Source organism: Tursiops truncatus, chromosome 3 (assembly GCF_011762595.2).
Source record: "Tursiops truncatus isolate mTurTru1 chromosome 3, mTurTru1.mat.Y, whole genome shotgun sequence".
Lineage (NCBI taxonomy): Eukaryota > Metazoa > Chordata > Mammalia > Artiodactyla > Delphinidae > Tursiops > Tursiops truncatus.
The window spans coordinates 126,315,342-126,335,424 of NC_047036.1; the positions used below are offsets into that span (position 1 = coordinate 126,315,342).

The 20,083-nt window shown below is 53.6% G+C and overlaps 1 protein-coding gene across 2 annotated transcripts in view; it reads left to right on the plus strand.

Annotated features, from left to right (window-relative positions):
• The first annotated feature begins 1,733 nt into the window (after positions 1 to 1,733).
• Positions 1,734 to 20,083, plus strand: part of SYNPO (synaptopodin) — a 53,625-nt gene continuing 35,275 nt past the window's right edge. Inside the window, exons 1-2 of one of the 2 annotated variants that reach the window (XM_073802700.1) lie at positions 1,734 to 1,869; positions 18,657 to 19,276. In XM_073802700.1, the coding sequence (XP_073658801.1) occupies positions 18,880 to 19,276 (397 nt within the window). In that variant the 5' untranslated portion in view covers positions 1,734 to 1,869; positions 18,657 to 18,879. The remainder of the gene's footprint in view (positions 1,870 to 18,656; positions 19,277 to 20,083) is intronic. The other variant, XM_033853462.2, reaches the window with a different exon arrangement.

The window sequence follows — 20,083 nt, forward strand, 5'->3', positions numbered from 1 at the left end:
ATAAAATTCCAGACAGGGAAATCACCATGTACCTGGCAAAGCGCCCCCCTCTCGCATCCTTTATATCACATGATTTTCCTAATTCAGCACAACATCTCTCTCTGCTTTACAGAGGAGAAGAACCGTGTCCTTAGCAATGGGACCTCATACAGCTGTTAATGGCAGACAAGGCCAAGAACCCAGGGCTCCGGCTCCCGCATCAGTGCTCCTTTTTAAGAAGGGTTTGGGGGTGCTCTGCCTGCCTGCTCTTATTGCATATAGAGACTTTCAATAATAACACAGTGCTGGGCAGTCTTGGGACCAGGGGAGAGGGTGGGGCAAGGGACGATTCAGCTCCCAGAGGGTTACAAGCACTGACTCTGGACTCAGGAAATCCTGGTTGGAGGCCCACCCCCAGTACCTACCACCAGCGTGGCCTGGGGAAGCATCAGAACCTCTCTGAGCCTCACTTGCTCCCAAAGAGGGAGGCTGGGAGGGTGTGGGCTCGTCTCCTGTGCCTAGCATGGGGCTTGGTGCAGGGTAGAAACTCAGTCAATACCATCCTAATAAACTGTTCACATTTATGATGGGCACTTACTCTGTGCCAAGCACCACGCTAATTGCTCAACTAAATGGATGGTTAGATAGTTGGCGAGGACAGCCTGGACTCGAACAAGAGTGAGGGTTGAATGAACATCAGTGGGGGAAAGTGCAGACCAGGAGGAAGGGGCCCTCCTCCTGGAGGGAGCTCGGGGAATAGCTCACCAGCAAAGCATGCCAGCAAGCCCAGAGTCTGAAGATGCCAGTTCACTTTCCCACTCTCCCATCATCTTGCTCTGTGACTTTGGCCAAGGTCTGGCCCTCTCTGGGCCTCTGTTTTTCCTCACAGAGGACAGAGGGAAGGCACAAGGGAACTGGGAGCCGAGCTGTCAGGGAGGGAGGCTCCCTCACCTGAGGCCTCCAGGCCTGTTGGGATCTGCGAACCTGAAGGGGATTTCCTGGGGCCAGCCCAGTTTCCAGCCCTGCTGACGTCTCCCCTGGATGGGTGCCCAGAGCAGCACTCTAGTGGAAAAGGCAGGCGGGCACTCTCCCAGCCCACACCTCGGCCCTCCCTCTGGGGCCCTGGGGTCTCCCCCACCCCCCACACGGGATGGGGAAGTGTGGGATCCCTCCTGCTGGAAGAAGAAGGCACTGCCCCTTCGTTCCAGCTCCTGATTTGCTGTGTGACTTCAGGCAAGTCCCTGCCCCTTTCTGGGCCTTGGACCCCTGTCTCTGAAATGAGGAGGGCAAAGATTTCCAAGCTCTCTGGGAACTCTGACACTCTGGGATCCTGCTGGGGGTTGAGGGGCCTGAGAAAGAGAATTGGGATAGGAGCTGGATTCCAGGGCCTTGCTCTTGAGTGGAAGGCGGAGGGGGTGGAAGGAGGGCAGTGGGAGAAAAGGAGCCCCAAGGCCTCCAGGTGGCTGTAAGAGGGGGCAAGGCGAGCCTGAGGTTTTGGAAACATTTATTTTTAAGTGTCCGGTGTCACCGGGGGCTTTTTCTTTGGGTTTTGAAACGCTCCAGAAGTCGGCACTCTGCATGTGCGTGTTTGCGGAGCAGAATATGGGCTGTATTTATTCATCCTTTAGCCCGAGCCCTTAAAAATATAGACGGCTAATGTCTTCAGTATGTATGAAATATCCCATATGCTCGGAAACAAAAGGGGCTCTGTTATTAAAGTTTCATTTCCACACGCCCCCTCCCCTCCCTCCCGCCCGCCCCTGACACCCTGCCCTCCTCCCATCCCGCTCAGCCTGATCAAGACAGAGCAGGAGCCAGGAGGCAGGCGGGCAGGGCTGGAGCCCGGGCACAGCCGGTCCCTGCGAGAGTGGGCGCGGATTCCGGCTCCAGGTGAGGGGGAGTCCATGGAGGACGGGAGCAGGGTCTTCCAGGGGAGAGGGGCCTCCAGGGTCACTGGGATGGCCAGTGGAGGAGTGGGGACCAAGGTGGCCCTTCTTGCGGGTGCCTGTGGGGCAGGGCCCCTGGCAGGGCCCGGCTGTCTGGGACGGAAATGCCCGCTCTGCTGCTAACGGAAACCACATGCGTCTCCCAGGCAGCGGGACAGAGACGCCGCCAGGCCTGGCGCTTGGGACTGGGGGGAGGAGAGATGCAGGCTGGCCCCCACTGTGTGCCCCGGGGCGGCTGGGGGGGTAGGGAGGGTGGGGGTCATTTGCATGTGTACCAGAGCGTGCGTGACTCTGAGTTCTGTGTGTGTGCATGTTGCATGGGTGGGTGGTCTGTGTGTCGGTGGGGGTGTGTGTGTGTGTAAGCGTGTCTGCAGATTGGTGGGGTGTCCCTGCTCGCAGGACCGAATGAGTCTCCCCCTTGGCCTCCTGTGGCCTGAGTCCTGGGCGGACTCCTACCTAACACCCGGAGCCTGGGAGCCCGCTGGCTGCCTCCTGGGAGGGTCCTCTGGGGTGAGGAGACACCCAGCCGAGCTGGTGGCAGTCCTTCTATGCTGAGACTACCCTGTAGCCACCGCCCTCCTTCCTTTTGCCTCCAGCCCAGTTCAGTCTCCTCACGCCTGCACAACCTCTACCCATTTCCCAGAGAGAAAGGCTGAGGCGTGGAGCAAGGGGCTGACAACAATCTCTTCTCCCACGTCCGCCGTCATCTTTTTTCAGAGTGCTCGCCTCCAGGAGCTTGGCATCTTCACTGTAGCCCTTGGAGGTGAGGAAACCAAGCCCAAGACAGGGGACAGCTTGCCCATGGCATGAGGGAGAGAGTATGGGGGCTGTCCGAACCCGCAGGGGTCAGGGGATGACTGGGACAAGGGCTCCTTGGAAAAAGGCTGCACTCAGATTCTAGGGCAAATAGGGGCACCCCGCTCTGGGGGAGCTCTGTAACCTGAGTCCTGGGTCTTCTCTCCCTAAAGAGCCAGCCTTGCCGGGAGCTGGGCTCTGCGTCCTGGGGGTGGCCCTGGCACTGCCTTGCTCTGGAAGTTGGATGGGTCTCCTCCTGACTCCGGGTCTCAGTTTCCCCATCCCCACAAAGACAAGTGTGGACCAAGATAGTATTTCCCAAAGCGTGGTGTGCACGGCGCCAGCGGCTGAGGAGATGATGCCACGGGGACTGCCAGTTTTCATTTTAACAAGGGTTGTGTGTTATTTTCACCCCCTCCATTAGTGGAAAATACATAAAAGTGCCTCAAACCAGGGAGCGGATTTAAATAAAAATATAAACAACCCAAATGAATGAAGACTGAGTTCCGCTAGGAGATCCCTGGGGTCCTCTCCATTTTAGCAACAGGCCTGCTTTACGTTTCTACCATTTTAAATGCTCATGAGAGTGCTGGTTCCGGCTATCTGGGACCTAAAGATGTGATCTGCTGTATAGATCATTTTTTGGCCTCCACAGATTAGCAGCCCTGTTATTCTGTGTCACCTTGGAGTGTGGTGTGGTGTGGTGTGGTGTGGTGTGGTGTGTGTGTGTGTGTGTGTGTGTTGTGTGGGAAGGGACTGGGAATGAAATGGGCAGAGCTGGGGAAAAGATTAGCCCATCCAAGGTTGAGACTAGGTGCCCAAGGTCAGAGGCAGGGAGCTGGGGAAAGAGATTGTTCCCTGCCTGACTGACATTTTCAAGCGCTTTGTCCGCCCTCAGCCTTGCACTGAATCGCCGGGATGGGTGGGTAGGCGACGGGCCGCCCTAACTTCAGCCTTTCCTGTCATTCAGCCCTGGCTCCCTGGCCACTTGGCTGCATTTTATGTGCCAACCCAGGACTGGCCCAGGAAAGGTGCCCCGGGAGGATGCAGGGCGTGTGGGAGGCCCCTTGGCGGAGGCCTCATCACTCCTGCAGGCTGGGCTGCTTGGGTCTGGCGCCATTGAGCATGTGCTCCTCATGCCCCTCACCCCCAGCCCACTGTGTGGCTCGCTGTTACTGTTACTCAGGACAATGTTTGTTTTTTCATGGATCTTCATTGGTAACTTGTCTCGTCACCAGCCCTCTAGGCCAGCACGGCATTTCCCTGCGGCAGGAAGTGCACCTTCCCAGACTGTCTGACTTGTCTCATCCTGCACTGGGAAGAGGGCATCCAGAGGGCTCGAGGATGGGGATGGCATCCTCGGTGGGGATGAATGCATGGCCCCTTCTTGGGGAGGCAGCAAGTGCCCAAGAAGGAGCCCAGGGCAAGCTCCCTGACCTTTTGGGGTCTCAGTGTCCCTACCGCCCCCAGGAGACATTGTCCTCAGTGAGGCTAAAGTAATTTTCTAGTTCTGTCCTAAGATGAAGCAACATCCGTCTACCTCTAGAGGGTTCTTGTTCCTCTAGAAGAGGGCCCTTCTAGGGAAGGAGCGGGGGACAAACCTTGGGAGTCTGGGGAGGGACTCCCTGAGCAGGGATGGGCCACATGGAGTCATCCATACTCCTTGAGCCCAGGTTCCCTTGTGGGCTGGACTAGCTGTCTCGAACTCTGGGGAAGCAGCTGGCCGGGGTCAGGGGCAAAGTCCCTGCTTGCAGAACTTACCACATTCTAACTGGCTTTCAGTGACCCTGGGAGCTACCAGCAGCTACACCCAAGGCCAAGGGCAAGTGGAGACGTGGGCAGCCTTATGGGCATTGTTACAGAGAGATCAACCTGGCCAGGGAGTGGGAGGTGGTACTGATTACTGGGGAGGACACGGACTTAAAGAGCAACCTCTTCCTAAGGAAACATTCTCATTTGGAAAATGAAACTCTTCATACGACCACTGTCTGCTTAAACATGTCCCCCCTGGTGGGCTCTGCCATGGGTTCCAACGAGGCAGAGGATTCCAGTTAAACTTGGCTCATCTACCCAAAGTGATGCCCCGGGGGCTCCACTTCCTTAGATTTCACCTTGATTTCTTTTTCCTGGGTTTGCTACACGCAGAGTGTGGAGTGGTGACAAAGCAGTCCACCTATAGGGTCACACCCAGATCTACTGACAATATTTTCAGGCAAAGGAAAGGTGAAGTTTGCTCTTGGGTTAGGAACAAAGAAAAAGGAGAGAGATCAGTTGGACCTGCGCTCTGCTCCGGCCGCAGCTGTGGGACCTTGCCAGGTCCCTGCATCTCTCTTAGCTTGACTTTCCTGATCTGTAAAATGGGTTGTCATGAAGAGTCAGGAGATGATGGTACAGAAGACCTGGCAGACACTGTAGCCGGCACTCGATAAATAGCAGCTCAAAGGTATCAGGCCTGAGGATAACTCTGCTGACTTAGGGAGGGTGTGTCATCGCCACTTCACAGAGGGGAAGGGCCTCAGAGCCACGTGCAGTGAGATGAGGGTAGAGCACCAACTCTTTCCCAGGCCTGGGTTCCGCTGGCTCTGTGCCTGCTGGCAGGTTCCTTCACTCTCTGAGTCTCAGTTTCCTCAGCTATAAAACTGGGCCAGGGATAGCACCTAGGGACCTCATCGGGCGGTTGTGGGGATTAAACGAGCCAACCTAAAACTCCTGGCATGTAGTGGGCTCTCAGGGAACACTACTCTAGCTGAGCGGGAACCTGGAGGCCCGAAGCCAGGTCCTGGGCTGACCTCAGGGGCCAGGGCCTTCAAAATGCTTGCTTCAAATCATCCCACTCGTCCCCAGTTGGGGCCACAGCGTTTGGAGCAGGAAGGTCAGGCAATCAGAGGCTCTGCAGCCCTGGAGGGCATCTCCCCTCTGGACTGGTTTCAGGTCCTGCCACAAACACTACCAAAAACATCTCCTAGAGGGGTGCTCTGTCCCGGTCCCTGTCCCCAGGCAGAGGGTGGGCAGTAACAGTACACCTCACTATCACGGCCAGCAGGCGTGTGAGTTGGCTTCCTACCTGAAGGATCTTGAGAGAAAGGAGGAAACTGGGAAAACTGAGGCTCTAAGAGGGAAGGGGCCTGTGTGGGGTCCATGCGGAGGTGAGGCGGGGACTGGAGGGGTGCAGGCGAGAGGGTGGGAAACCTTGTGGGGAGAGGGAGGCGGGGAGGGCCCTGTACCGACCCAGCCAGGGCTTCCTTCTAACGCTGTTCCCTGGAAGCAGGAACCGATTGAAGGCGAACCGGAAAAGAGAGAAAGAAAGCAAACAGAATCAGAGAAAAGCCTAGAGCTCCAAGCGCTGGGGTTGTTTGGTCTGGCTGACCACCTCCTGGGCCACTCGCAGCTGCTCTGCAGACAGATTCCAGCAACCCTCGCCACACGCGCTCACACACACACACACATACACACACACAGTCCCACACAGAGACACACACACACACACACACACACACACACACACGCGCGCGCACACACACACACACACACACACACACACACACACACACACACACGTATGCACAGAGGCAGGGCGCAGGAGCTCCGAGCAGGAGGGCAGGTGCTGGGACGGAGGGCTTCCGCAGCCCCTTCCAGCTTGGGCGCCTCTCTTCCCACACAGCCACGGCACACAGCAGCCCAGCCCCTTGCTGCAATTATAGTAACACCTACCAGGCACTTACTGTCGAGCTCTAAGCCCTTTACTTGGATGAACTTGTTTAAGCCTCACAGCAACCCCACGAGGTGGGCACTGTAATCAGCCCCAGTCTGCAGATGGGAAAGTGGGCTTGGAGTGGCAGGGCCCGGAGCGTGGTGCCCCTCCCTGTCTCTGTGCCAGGCCCTGGGATCAGCCCCTTCACCCTGCCCCCACTCTCCACACCATGTGACCAGCAACATGATGCTGCCCTCTTCTCAGGCCCCAGGAAGGGGAGTCACAGAGAGTGGAGGGCACAGGGCTGGATGTCTTTGCGTGTGCGGAGAGGAGAGACGGGGGTCGGGGTCGGACAAACTCTCGCGTCACAAGTAGGCTCAGTGCCCTCCAGCCTCCTCTTCCAGCGTCTCTGCCATAGCTCCCTTCCGTCACCTGCCCCAACCCCTGAGACTCACCTCTATCCCCTAGACCTCACCATCCAGCATCTCTCACCCTCACGCTAGTTTATCCAGCCAGCCATTACCTCAACGAGCGTGTCCTGAGCTTCTTAATAATAGCATTGGATGCCTGTTGACAAAACATATTTCCCTTCCATTATTTTATTTCATTCTGCATGTGTGTGGTGGTGGTTATTATTTTCTTTTACCCTGTCTCCACCATTCACTGAGAATCCTTTCCAGTCGAGGGCCAGACTCACTAAAATGCATATCAGAGTCCTCCACTGGGCTCAAAATGCCAACTGTACATGTACAGGGTGCAGGCGATGTGGCTCAAAAGCAGCAGTGGTATAGTGATGTCTTGGTGAAGCATAAAGACAATATAATTCAGCAGAGATATCGCAGTTGAAAGGGGGGAAACGCTACTCTGATGTTAGGCTGCATTAATAAAGATAGAGTGCCCAGAATGAGGGAAGTCATGGCCTTGCCCTGGTCTACGCTGGTTTGATTTTCCTGGATTATTGTGGTCAGTTTAGTTCCGAGACTCTGACAGACTGGGTTGAGAGTAGAGGAGTGTGAACAGGAGAGAAGGGGTCGGAAAATTCTTCCCCATATGGAATAGTTGAAGCGACTGAGGTTTAGCTTGAGGAAGGGAATAGAAAATACTCAGAGGATGGGATTAAAATCAGTGGGGTAGAGTGGGGGGAGATTTCACCTCTCTAGAAAAGGGATGCGAAAGATGGAATGAATGAGCTGCCTCTGGGGAAAGTGAGGCCACTGACACCAGAGAAGCACAAGGCTGGAGGCCTTAGTGAAAGGGGATTTGAGATTGAGCTGGGGGCTTTTGTTCCCTTCCAGTCCCAACACCGAGCCGCTCTGAGTCGGTGTCTCCTCACTCCAGCTCTTCCCACAGGTTGTGCTGAAGGTGAGGGGTCCCCAGGGAGGCCTGAGCACATCCCACCCCCGGTCTCTCCACGCTGCACAGCCTCAACTCCCACGCCCGCCCCACGGCCCACCAGGACCAGGACATAAAGTCTTGGACAGGCTAATCCACATGGTTGGAGGAACCCTTGGGAAGCACCTTGTCCACCCCCTCCCTGTATGGTGGGGTGAATGGAGGCAAGTGAGGAGAAAGGGTTTGCCCGAAGTCAGTGGCTTGTACGAGGTGATCATAACTCCACCTTGAACCCAGACCTCCACCCCTGGGCTCCTGCCTCCGAGCCTGCCAGGTCATTAGTGGACCGACAATGTGGTTCCCCCAGTCAGGGAAGGTTCCCAGGCAGAATCAGTCCCACTCTTTTCCACACCCCATAGTGTCTCTCATTTGAGATCTGCTTGACATGCATTTATTGAGAACCTACTAGGTGCCAGGCATTATGCTAGCACTTAGTGATGTGATAGTGGCTGCACTAGAGTAGGGGGTGGGTTTCTTCCCTCTGTCACCTTCAGAGCACTTCTCAGTTTTGAAATTACTTGGTTTATTTATTCATCTAATGGCTTACTCCCTGCCTTCCCTGTGCCACCCTGCCCTGCTCTCAACCCATCCAAGCCCCCACTGTACTCCCAGCTCCCAGAGCAGTCCGGGTTCATAGGATATGTTTATAAACTGCTTGCTGAATGAGTGAATGGGGAGCAAAACTGACGCGATGCCAGCCCTTGTGGAGCCAGGGTAACAACCAACACTTCCTGAGCCCGTCCATAGGCCTGGCACTCTGCCAAGTGTTTCTCCCACATCATCTCATTTAATTTTCACAACAGTGCCCTAGAAGGTAGTGCTATCATTGGCCCCATTTTACAGATGAGGAAACTGAGGCTCAGAGAGGTTGAATAGCCTCTCACGGCTCTTGCCACCTCCCACCTTATATTATAACTATCCAAGCCCCTATCTCATGCCCCTCTGACCACACTAGACTCCTGGAAGGCAGGAACCACTTCTGCTTTCCCTCTGTTCTCCCCTGTGTCCTGCACAGCGCTGATCTTCCTTGGCACCTATAAACATTTATTACATTCAGTTGGGTTGAATAAAGATTTGGGAAAGGAAAAGAGGACATGGTGAGGAAGAGAGGATGAGTAGAGAACACCAAGCAAGGGGCAGACAGCAGCATAACGCAGCGTCAGTGCTGGGAGCCAGCTTCAAAGACCGTTTCACCCAGTGCCTCCCCCACCCACATTCAACTTTGGGACTCCCTCCAGAGCAGCCCGCCAAGGAGTTTCCCAGGCTCTGCTTGTTCACCACCAGTGATGGGGAGCTCAGCACCTATTGAGGCATGAGATGATCCAAGGATATCACTTAGCCCAGGGCCAGGTGGTTCCCTGACAGCTCGTCTTTCCTGAGTACTTTCTCTGTGCCAGGCACATTAGAGCCACAAGAGGTAGGTACTATTATTATCCTAGTTGGACAGATGAGAAAACCGGGGCATGGAGAGTTGTATAACTTGCCCAAGGTCTCACAGCTGGTAAGTGGGAGAATACAGAATACAATTTGAAGCCCAGGAGTGGGGCCCTAGAGAGCCTGCCCTCCTAACCTCTATGCCAGCGCTGTCCATTGAAATAAATGCAAACACACATGTAATGTTACATTTTCTAAAAGCCACACTAAAAAAGTAAAAAGAAACAGGTGAAAAAAAAAAGGAACCTGAGAAATTTATCTTAATAATATGTTCACTTAAATCCAAAATAGTATCATTTTAACATGTAATAAATCTAAAAAAACTCATTAATGTGACACTTTACGTTCTTCTTTGGGTTCTAAGCCTTGGAAACCTGGTATGCATTGTAGCACATCTCAGTTTGAACTCAGCACCTTTCAAAAGCTTAGTGGCACATGTGGCTAGTGGCCACCATACTGGACCACAGAGTTGTATACTAGACTGCCTTTCAAGGTGCTTGCTATGCTATATCCTAGTGCATAGGAACAATCCAATAAATGTCAGGCACCGTTATGATTATTTTTATCACTGGCTGTTGTTGGTGGTGGTCCAGGGAGAAGCTGGGCCGAGGCCCCAAGCCCTTGGCATAAGCACTGATGTTTCTGTTCTTAATCTGAGTCCTCCAAGCCAGCAGCCTGATGTCTCCCAGGCTAAGCCAAGCTCTGTGCACCCTTGGCCTCTGGGTTGGGAAGAGCCAGCCTAATTCTCTCTAGGAGGTGAGGGAGAGACCAGGCCGAGGTCTCTCCATCTCCCCAGCTGGCCAGCTGAGTACCACATGAAGTGAGGCCTCCTTGGGGTCTATAAGCCTGTGGCCCATCTGCTGTGGAGTGTGGGGTGGCCAGGTACACATCTGGAAGGAAAAGGACAAAGGCCCCTCCTTCTGTGGTCTCTGGAAGCAGCACCTCCTGCACGCCTTAGGCAGATTAGGTCTTTACACAGAACAAACAAACACACAAATCCCCACACATTGTTTTAATACTTCTTTTTTTCATGAAACCCCACGAGTTAAATGGAACAGAGATAAGGGGTTGGCATTGCCCCCTATCCCTCTGTGGTTCCTGGACGGTTGCTGAGCGCTTGCAAAGTGGTTCCCAAACCTGTCTGCACATTGGAATCACCTGGGAAATTTTGAAATATACCAATGCCTCAGAGGTTGATTGAATTGGCATAGGGTGCAGCGGCGGGGCTTTGGAATGTGTAAAAGATCTCGGGAGATCTATCAGGCACACAATTTTGGGAACTGCTGCGCTAACCCTTTGGGGCACAAGCTCATCTAGTCCTCACAGCAGCTAGGATGCTGGTGTGGTTATAGTTCCCACTTTACAGATGGAAAGATGGAGGCTCACAGAGGTAAAATAACGGGCCCAAGTTCAGACAGCCAGGAAACAGGCATGGTAGGGATTTACTAGCCATGGTCTTAGCCAGTGGTGTGCTGTTAAATGTTTAACGACTGGCTCTCTGGAGCCAAAACAAAGGCCCTGATTTGTAGCATCTGCCCATATCCATGGTGGAATGACTCCCACCATGGCTGATTTCAAGCTACCAAAGTGATGTCACTGAGCACAGAGCTGGGAAGTGGTTCACACAATTGGCTGTCGGGTCAGTACACTGGGCTCCAGCATGTGGCTGGGCCATGCGGAACGGTGAAGGGGGGGGATCCTTTTGAGTAGGAGGTAGATATTGTAGTAATTTGCTGAATTTTTAGTCATAGAACACTTTCTCAAATGAAAAATTTGCAAGCCCCCAATATTTCCAACAGATAAAAAGCAGTATGTTATCAGTAGAGGTTTATTTTATAAACTTAAATGATAAGATCTTGCTCTTGCTAAACTGGGTGAGCCCCAGGGCAGGGTGGAGACTTATGATAATGGGCAGTAGGTGGCGTGAACAGCAGCCTCCACTCAGAACCAGAAGCCTTGTGGTCCAGGCCTACCTCTGACCTCACTGCCCGGGTGGCCTTGGGCCAGTCCCTGCCCCTCTGGGCCTCCATTTTTTTGTGTGTCCAGGAGGAGCCTGGACGGCACGTGGGACCCGCAGGGTGTGGTTTTCTAAGCTGGTGTTGGCCCTGCAGCACCCCTGCCTGACCCCAGCCAGCCTTGGCCCTGTATTTATAGCCATGACTTCAGTCTCTCCAGTGCCACTGAAGCTAGTTCCCTGGACCACATATTTATAAACCCAGCAGGGCAGAAATAGATGTGACGTGCAGGGAACTTGGCTGATTTGGTGAGCAGACTGGATTTGGTGTGTCCATTTGGAATGGACTCAAGCTCCCAGCATCCTGGGTACCAGGACTCAGGCAATCCAGAGCCGGAAGGGCGCTTGGAGACTCCAAGCCCAGCCCTGTATTTGTGTGGTTGGGGGTCACTCAGGCCCAGGAGTGAAGGGACATGTCCAGGTGTGCAGAGGGCATGGCAGAGACAGGCCCAGAATAAAGAGTTTTTCTGCACTGTGCAAAATGGCCTCTGCCCGGACCCTGGGGAGCCCGCCCCCTCCACGAGTGATCATATCAGGTGCCAGGTACCTGTCAGGTCCTGGTTTGGTTGTTTTTCTGCTCTGGGACTGTGGGCAGAGATTATCCTCCCTCGGCCTCTGTTTCTCCATCTGTTAAATGTGAATAGTAGTAGGTACCTGCCTTCTAAGGTTACTGTGGGGAATAAACAAGGTTATGCTTGATATCATATACCTGGACAGTGCCAGCACACAGTCACAGTCAGTGTTCGGTCAGTGGTGCCTTATATCCTCAGTCACCCCTTAACAAAAGTAACCTATAGGATATCATTATTATTATCCCCAAACTCTTTGTATAGCATGTGTTTTACATCGAGGAGACACTCTATCCATTTAATGAACTTGGAAAAGAACGCCCTCAAAGAAATAAAGCTAATATGTGAAATCACATTTTTATATACTGGACCATAAAAATGCTCAATCCTAGATGGTAGACAGGTTCGTAGTGGAACATGAAGGTTCTAAAGTGGTGAATGCTTGAATAATCAGAGTGTTAGTGTAAGACATCTCCCAGGGGCTTGCAGGGTTTGTGTTCCTGAGTTTGCCACCTAATGTTGATTTTACATATTTTTAATTGTATATGAGAATTTAATGTAATACTGAACCTGAAATACAAATGCCATATAAAACAGAAGATAGCATCACAGTAATACCACTGTTTTTCCTGTCCTAATGATACATGCACTCCCCAGTCCCCTTTCCTGCTTAATTATTTTTCCATTGCACTTATCACCCTCTGACATACTTTCTTATTTATTTATTGTCCGTCCACCCCAACTAACGTGTGAGCTTCACGTGGGCAGGGTTTCTTTCTCTTTTGTTCACTGTGTACTGCCAGGGCTTAAAATAGTGGATGGCACAGAGCAGGTGTTCAGTGAATATGTGTCAAAAGAAAGAATGAATGAATAAGTGAATGTGTGCGTCTCCATCCTACCAAGAAGGCAACTGGAATTCAGTGAGATGAGTGACTGGTCCAAAGTTACCAAGCTATCATGAGGCTGAACTGAGGCCTGGCTGACACTCATCTCTCCTGAGACCACCCAGTGTGTCCAGCTCAGGAGTTCTTCCCAGGCCCTCACAGCTACCTCTTCTCAAGGGATGGTTTCCTGACGCTTCCAGAGTTCTCCCAGCTTCACATGACGCTCGTCCAACACTGGTCCCTTAGGTCCCAGGAGTAGGACAGGAACAGTGGGGAGAAGGGAAGTGGGGAAGAAGGAAGAGCAGTCAGAGCAGGCTGGGCAGCCAGGGTGGTGATGGCCGGAGGCCAAGGCAAGAAGAAAGGAGGCCACGATCGGTCAGTCTGTCCTGCAGGTCTGGAGGGAGGGGTCAGTAATGTGGGGTCACATTTGCACATCCCTCTGGGATTGACTCTGCCCACTGGAAAATGCCAGGGGAGGGCAAGTCCAGGGAGGATTCAGGGACACCTTCAATCGTGGATACTGCCATCCCCACCAACCACTCTGCCCAAGGCCTTTTTTAGCTGGGGAAACTGAGGCCCATTGAAAGGAAGTGACTCTTCCAGAACACATAGCAAGATAATTCCAACTGCCAGGCTTCCTCATTCTCACCAGTTCTGGAGGTTGGAGGGGGTTGAGACTCCCCCTTTGGAGCCATGGGGAAGAGACCCCCACCCACGTTGGCTCCCATCCCCCCCTTGAGAGAAAAGCACTAAGGCAGGAACATACTCTCAGCTCAGACCCTTGAGGACAACAAAAGCTCTCTTCCTAGTGGCCAAGAGAACTCAGCTCTGGACAGTCCAGACACTACCCTCCACCCCACTCCTAATGCCAGGGTGCTGCCAGACAGGGGTGGGGTGGGTAGGGGCACCCTGAGCCATCTGGACCACTTCTGGGTTACCCCTTTCCCCAGAGTGACTCCAATTCTGTCCCTAGGCTATACATACAGTTAGTACCTCAGTTACTCCAAGTCCATTATTCCACTTGATAAATATTTATTTAGTGACTCCTGTGTTCCAGGCAGTGTACCAAGCACTGCAGATAATCTTCCCCTCTCTCCCTTCCACCTCCCATCCTCCCATCTTTCCATTCTTCCTCCTCATTCATTCATTTGTTCATTTAGTAACTACTTAAACTATTAAGGCAGTGCAGCCTATGGAGAAGAGGGATATCTGGAGCTGGACTATCCGGATCTGACCCCCGACTCAGCCACTCACTAGCTGTGTGAGCTTGGCAAGTCACATAAGTTCCATTTCCTTATCTGTAAAATGGGGATAATAATAGCATCTTCCTTATAGGGTTGTGATGAGGATAACATGAGTCAATGTACACTAAGTGTCTGGAATAACACCTGATGTAGTAAACACTTCATAAACTTCAGCCATCATCCTTGTCATTGTGATTATGTGCCTGGCACTGTGCCAGGTGCTGAGGAAATTGCTTCAAAATGCTCCTCTCACAGAGGCGTCTGCACGCCAGCCCTTGTTTCAGCCTCCACTTCCACCCCCAAAGCTGGGCCTTGCCACGGCTCCCGCAGCCCTATAGGGCTACCCTCTACATGACCTCTCAAGCCAGCAGGAGAGAGTCCAGGCAGCTGAATTTGTCACAATTTGGCCACCTTCTCTCCCAGCTTCACCTCCCTCTGCCCTGCCACACGTGCCCTAGCCTCAGCCTATCCAGGCCCTTGTGGTTCTCCAGATTCATCCTCAGATGGTCCTTCCTTCTTGCCTCCACGGGGCCTTGATGGACGGAGTACCCTCCATTCATCAGACTGCCAAACGCTTCCTGCCAAAATCCTTCAAATTCAACTGAAACATCGTCCATCATCCCAGGAAGCCCTCCTTTCTTCCCCTCAGCCAAGAATCATGAGATCTGCCTCTGAATCTGCATTTCCCTTTGTTTGCAACTTTTCTTTATTCCATGAGCAATGGGGAGCCACGGAAGGTTCCTGAGCAGCTGAGCAACACACTCAGAGGTACACTTTAGAAGAATGGGCCAGATCCTGTAGAGGATGGAGACAGGGAGAGATTGCAGGTAGGCAGGCCAGGTATGGAGTCCTTCAGAGGAATAAGGGTTTCACCTTCCTGGGCTGCTTATCCCCTCTCTGCCTACTCTAGTCTCCCCCTTACGAAATCAGATCCTGTGATTTCCCCAGCACTGACTCAGGAAGTCAGGGGGAAAGTCAAAACTAGGATCCCATGCCTGATGCTGCCATGTGTCTACTTAAGCCCTGATCCTCAGCATTCCTCACTCCCCTTATTTCCTCTGCAGCTGCAGAGCAGGCTGAGGGCACTGAAGACGATGAAGAATCAGGGCAGGCCAGACTGTGCTTTATGTTCCCCTGGCCTGTGAGCCAAGCATCCCCAGAGCCCCATAGGTGAGCAGCACCCGGCCCTGCTCCCTCATCCCCTGCCAAGCAAAGGAACGAGCCTGTATCTTTCAGTTAATCCCTCAACAACCCTGTGAAGTAGGCTCTGTGTTAATCTGTTTTACAGAAGGGGAAACTGAAGCTCACAAAGACAGAGAGACTTGCCCAGAGTCGGGCAGCCACTGAACAGAGGAGTCGGAATTCAAACCCAGATCTGATTCCAAAGCCAGTGCCCTTCCTCCACCACATAGGGACGTGAGGCTCCCAAGGCCACGTCCCCTGGGCCCACTCATGGCAGAAGCCAACCACTGAAGGAGCCTCTGGAGATCTCGGTAGACCCTCAGAGCTGCACGGACAGGGGCTGTAGAGATCTGATGCTCAGCTAGGCCTCTGGTCCTGGGGGCCCTGCTTGGACTCCTGGGAGGCGAGGGGAGGGAGGACAGGAGGCTGACCGCTCAGGAGGGAGCAGGGCTTGTGCAAGAGGCTGGAGGCAGGTGTCTTGACACCTGGGCTCTAATGCCAGGCCTGTGTCTGAACCTTCTGTACAACCTAAGCGATACCTTCCCTGTTCTGGGCTCAGAGCTCCCCTCTCTGAGATGAACGCAGTGGGTTTGCTGGACTCTGTCAGCCCTATCAGCTGAGGGTGGATGGCCTGGAACCTTGGGCCTGTGGCCAGAGGAGGGCTGTGGATTTGGGGAAGCTGGTATCAGAGGACTCCCCCTCCCGTTTCTGTGGAGGCCGGAGCAGGCTCTCTCCTGCCCACGGTGGAGCCGTGCCCACACAGACAGGTGTGCTGCGTCTGAGCGCGCAAGCTCGGGGGCTGGGCGGGGTCCCTGGAGTCAAGTCTGCAGCCACTGAGAGTGCGGGTAAGAGCACGGGGCCCAGCAGTTCTACCACTCAGCCCCCTGTGACCCTGGATGCAGAATTTCTCTCTCTGTGCCTCAGTTTCCTCACCTGTAGACAGCACTCACGTGGCTGTCCCACAGGAGCGTTAGGTCAAAGCCTTGTCCAAGCGCCAGCAGATGCTCAGGAAGGGGCAGCCGCCATTACTGTTCCGGGTCCTGACACCCCCGCCCCTTCCCCAGGCTCCGGAGCAGGGTGGGTGTTCCAGGGCTTGGGCCCACAATGGGGCCTGCCCAGACCCCCCAGCTGGGCTGGGAGCCTTCCCTCCTTGGGAGGGAGACTTGAATTGGAGCGCCCCTGCCAACTCCTCCCTCCCGGCTTGGCAGTGCGAAGACAACGCCGGCCAAAAATATTTGTGTGGGTGGCGGAAAGTTAACTTTTCCGCCTCTGTCTTCTTTCCTGGAAACCGTGGCCACCGTCAAATACAGCAAAACAGAAGCAGGCATAGAGTGAGGCGAGGCCCTGTGGGGCGTCCCAGGGAGCCCTGCCCCCCACACCCACTCCTGCCTCTTGCCATCTGGCTCCATGGTGGGGCGGGTGGCGGTGGTGATGGAGGGCTCCAAAGGCTTAGGATCATGGCATCCTGCAATGCCAGGGCTGGCTGGACCCTCCAGCATCCTCTGGCTCAAGCCCACCATGGTGCCTTTGGGCAAACCGACTCGAGTACAGAAGGCCCCTGCCCAAGGTCAAACAGCCAGCTAGGACTCTTCAGAATTCTACCAGCCCTTCGTGAGGTTCTAAGATTCTTTGAAACTCTAATGGCAGAAATCTGGCAGCAGCTGGCGAGTGAGAAGGAATCTGGAGACGAATGAGGCCCTGGAACCTCTCTTCCCTGTGTCCACCATCACGGTCAAGGTGCCAGAGATGGGTTCAGAGATCAGCCTTATCACTTGCTAGCTGTGTGACTCAGGCCAGAAGTCACTTCGCCTCTCTGATCCTCAATTTCCCCACCTCCGAAATGGGATAATAACAGTACCTCCCTCATAGGAGCCTACTGGGGTGGGGGATGCTTGACCCTGCCTGGGGGCAGAGGCATGGCCTCCAGGTACCACAGCAGCAGAGGTCAGCCCAGGCCCTGAGGTCGCCAACATCCACAGTCTTTCACAATTCTCAGAATTCTCACTGCCCATGGGGCAGCCAGTAGGAGGTGGGGGGGATTCTTCTCTTTCTGTTTTATAACAGGATAAGTGACATTCGGAGAGTTCAGATCCTCCAGAGTTCACACAGCTAAGCAGTGGTGGAATCCAAGATCTGTTAACCAATATCTATAAACTTCAAGGTTTCCTCCCGAGTGCAATTGGTCACTGACCCTGACTTAAGCTCTACCTGCCCATCCTGGGGCATCTTGCCCACCTCTGCCTGGGGCCTCCACAAATGATTTTTAAATCTTTGTCTCCAACCTGGACCTCTCCCCTGCTCTTCAGGCCTCCCTGTGGAGCTGACCGTGCTCAGCTCCCCCGGAAATCCCAAATCAAACTCATCTCCCTGCTCCCTTGAACACCTGCTCCTAACCATTTATTCCTGATCTCTATTAACGAAATCACACTGTCACCAGAGTGACGAACTGGGCTGCATCCTAGCCTCCTCCCTCTTCCTTCACACCCACTCTCCATCTGCCTCCCCGCCCAGCCAATTCTTCTGCCCAAGTTTCTCTCCCATCTATCCCCTCCGCGTATCCCTGCAGAAAGACTCCATCCTCTCTCTCCTGGATTGCCATCATTTTTAACATTTCTAAATAATCATACTGTTATTATTATTGTCCCTGTTGTCATTCACAGCTCTCCCCACCAGATTTGAAGGCTTCTCAAGCCAGAGTACCATGTCTTCTTTAGTCCCACTGTAGCCCGAGTACATTTTATAGTGTCTAAAATGTAAACAGGAGCTCAAAAGTTTTTGGTGGAATGAAAGAATAGTCAACATGTATTAAGTTGTCTCAGAAACTGTCCTAAGTCCTCTGCATGCATTTTCTCACTTAGTCCTCATTGCAACACTATGATGGAAATATTACGGTTCCCATTTTACAGATGGGGAAGCTGAAGTTCACAAAGGTCATGGGACTTGTTGCCCACCACACAGGTGGCAGAGGTGGGATTCTAGCTCAAAGCCTGGGCATGTAAGCACATCACTGCGCCCCATCCCTTGGTGCACAGCCTCCTCAGGGGGTCCTGGCCCCAGTCTTGCACCCTCTGCGCCACCATTGCTGTGATTCCTTGTGGCATATGTACCTTTGGTGACACACGAGAGAATTTTTTCTAGGAGGTGCCCAGATAAATATTTTTAAATAACTAGGTATTTATTTAATGTGTATTAAGGGGGAAAATGACTTAGCACAACATATTTGTGGTTTCTCTGCAATTATTGCTTAAGATAAGTCTAAAGTAGTAGAAGTAAGTTATTTAAAGTTGATTTACGGAAAGATATTAAGCAAATAAAGTGTAAGTGGCATAAGGATATGGCAAAAATTGGGGCAAAAATTTGGGATGTCGAATGACTGAAGCTTGGGACTTTCCTATGGACACGTGACGCCTGTACCCCCAAACACCAGTCAGTTCACTTCTCAGGGTTCCCCTAAAGTGGAGTCAGAGACTCAGCCTGGAACACGCAGAGAACCATCTCATGCACTGTTTCTTTTCTCCCTCTGCAGATAGATCATCTTGAAGGGGAGGCCTCACAGGCGAGAGACGGGTGAAGGAGGAGGGCTTGGGGGGCCACCACCCACCCAGTCCAGGAAGTCTAGCAGTTGAACCCCATTCCAGCTCTGTGAGAAGGCCCCGAGAAGAGCAGAGACCAGGGCTTACTCGGGAGCCTCGAGTCCTGGCCTCAGCCCAGGCGCCAGCTTCTCTGTGTCCCTGAGGAGAGGCAGCACCATGCTGGGCCCTCACCTCCCAACCCCGCCCCTGGGGCCCAGCGAAGGCAAGTCCTCACCTTGCACATTTGGGCTTCCTGACGGGAGCTACAGGTGTCTGGCCTTGGAGGCCGAGGAGAGCAGCGGCGAGGAGGGCCTACAGGGAGAGGCGGGGCTCACGGACTTGGAGGAAAATGAAGTGGCCAGAAGGAGTGAGGACAATGCCTGCAGAGCCACCCAAGGGGCACCACAGCTTCCCAGACCCCGGGGCATCCAGTCACCCATCTGCTCCAGGGAGGCACGAGGGGGTTCCCAGCATGACAACAGAGCCAGCCAGGACTGGGACACGGTGAAGGCCCAGCAGGTGATGACAGCCGGCCTCAGCCCCAGCCCTGGGCCCAGGGTTGCCCAGAAACCAGGTAAGCTCATGGCCCTTTTCCCCTGGACTGCCAGAGTCATGGGGGACCCCACAGGTGCTTAACACAGGCACTCCTGACCATATTTTCCCATGGTACACAAGAGACCATCAGAGTCCCACGGGCCTGCCCAGATTAACAGCTGTGGGGAGACAGGGGAGGCTGTACCATACGTGTCGTTCCAGCTGTACCACATCTAAGTCCACTCTCTTCTCTGCCAAAGAGGGCACGTGAGAAGGCAGCGAGAGAAAGCCATGTTATCATGCTTGGTTAAAAAAAGCCCATCACACACTCTTGTCTGCCCTTTTTTTTTTTTTTTTTTTTTTTTTTTGCGGTTCGCGGGCCTCTCACTGTTGTGGCTTCTCCCGTTGCGGAGCACAGGCTTCGTGCGCGCAGGCTCAGCGGCCATGGCTCACGGGCCCAGCCGCTCCGCGGCATGCGGGATCCTCCCGGACCGGGGCACGAACCCGTGTCCCCTGCATCGGCAGGTGGACTCTCAACCACTGCGCCACCAGGGAAGCCCCTTGTCTGCCCTTTGATCATTCGTGGTAACAAATGACCTTAGAGTCTGAGCGACTGACGGGGCAGGACCACCTTGCTGAACACACTAAGCGCCAACTACTTGCAGGTGCTGGGGATACAGCACGGGGCGAAACAGATGTGGTCCCTGCCCTCACGGTGCTTTGGAGGTAGAGACTGAACCTTTGATCTAAACCAACCTCCTAATTTTACAGGTGGGAAAACTGAGGCCCAGAGTGAGGAAGAGACTGCTCCAGGTCACTCGGCCTGTCGGTGGCTGAGCCGAGCCCA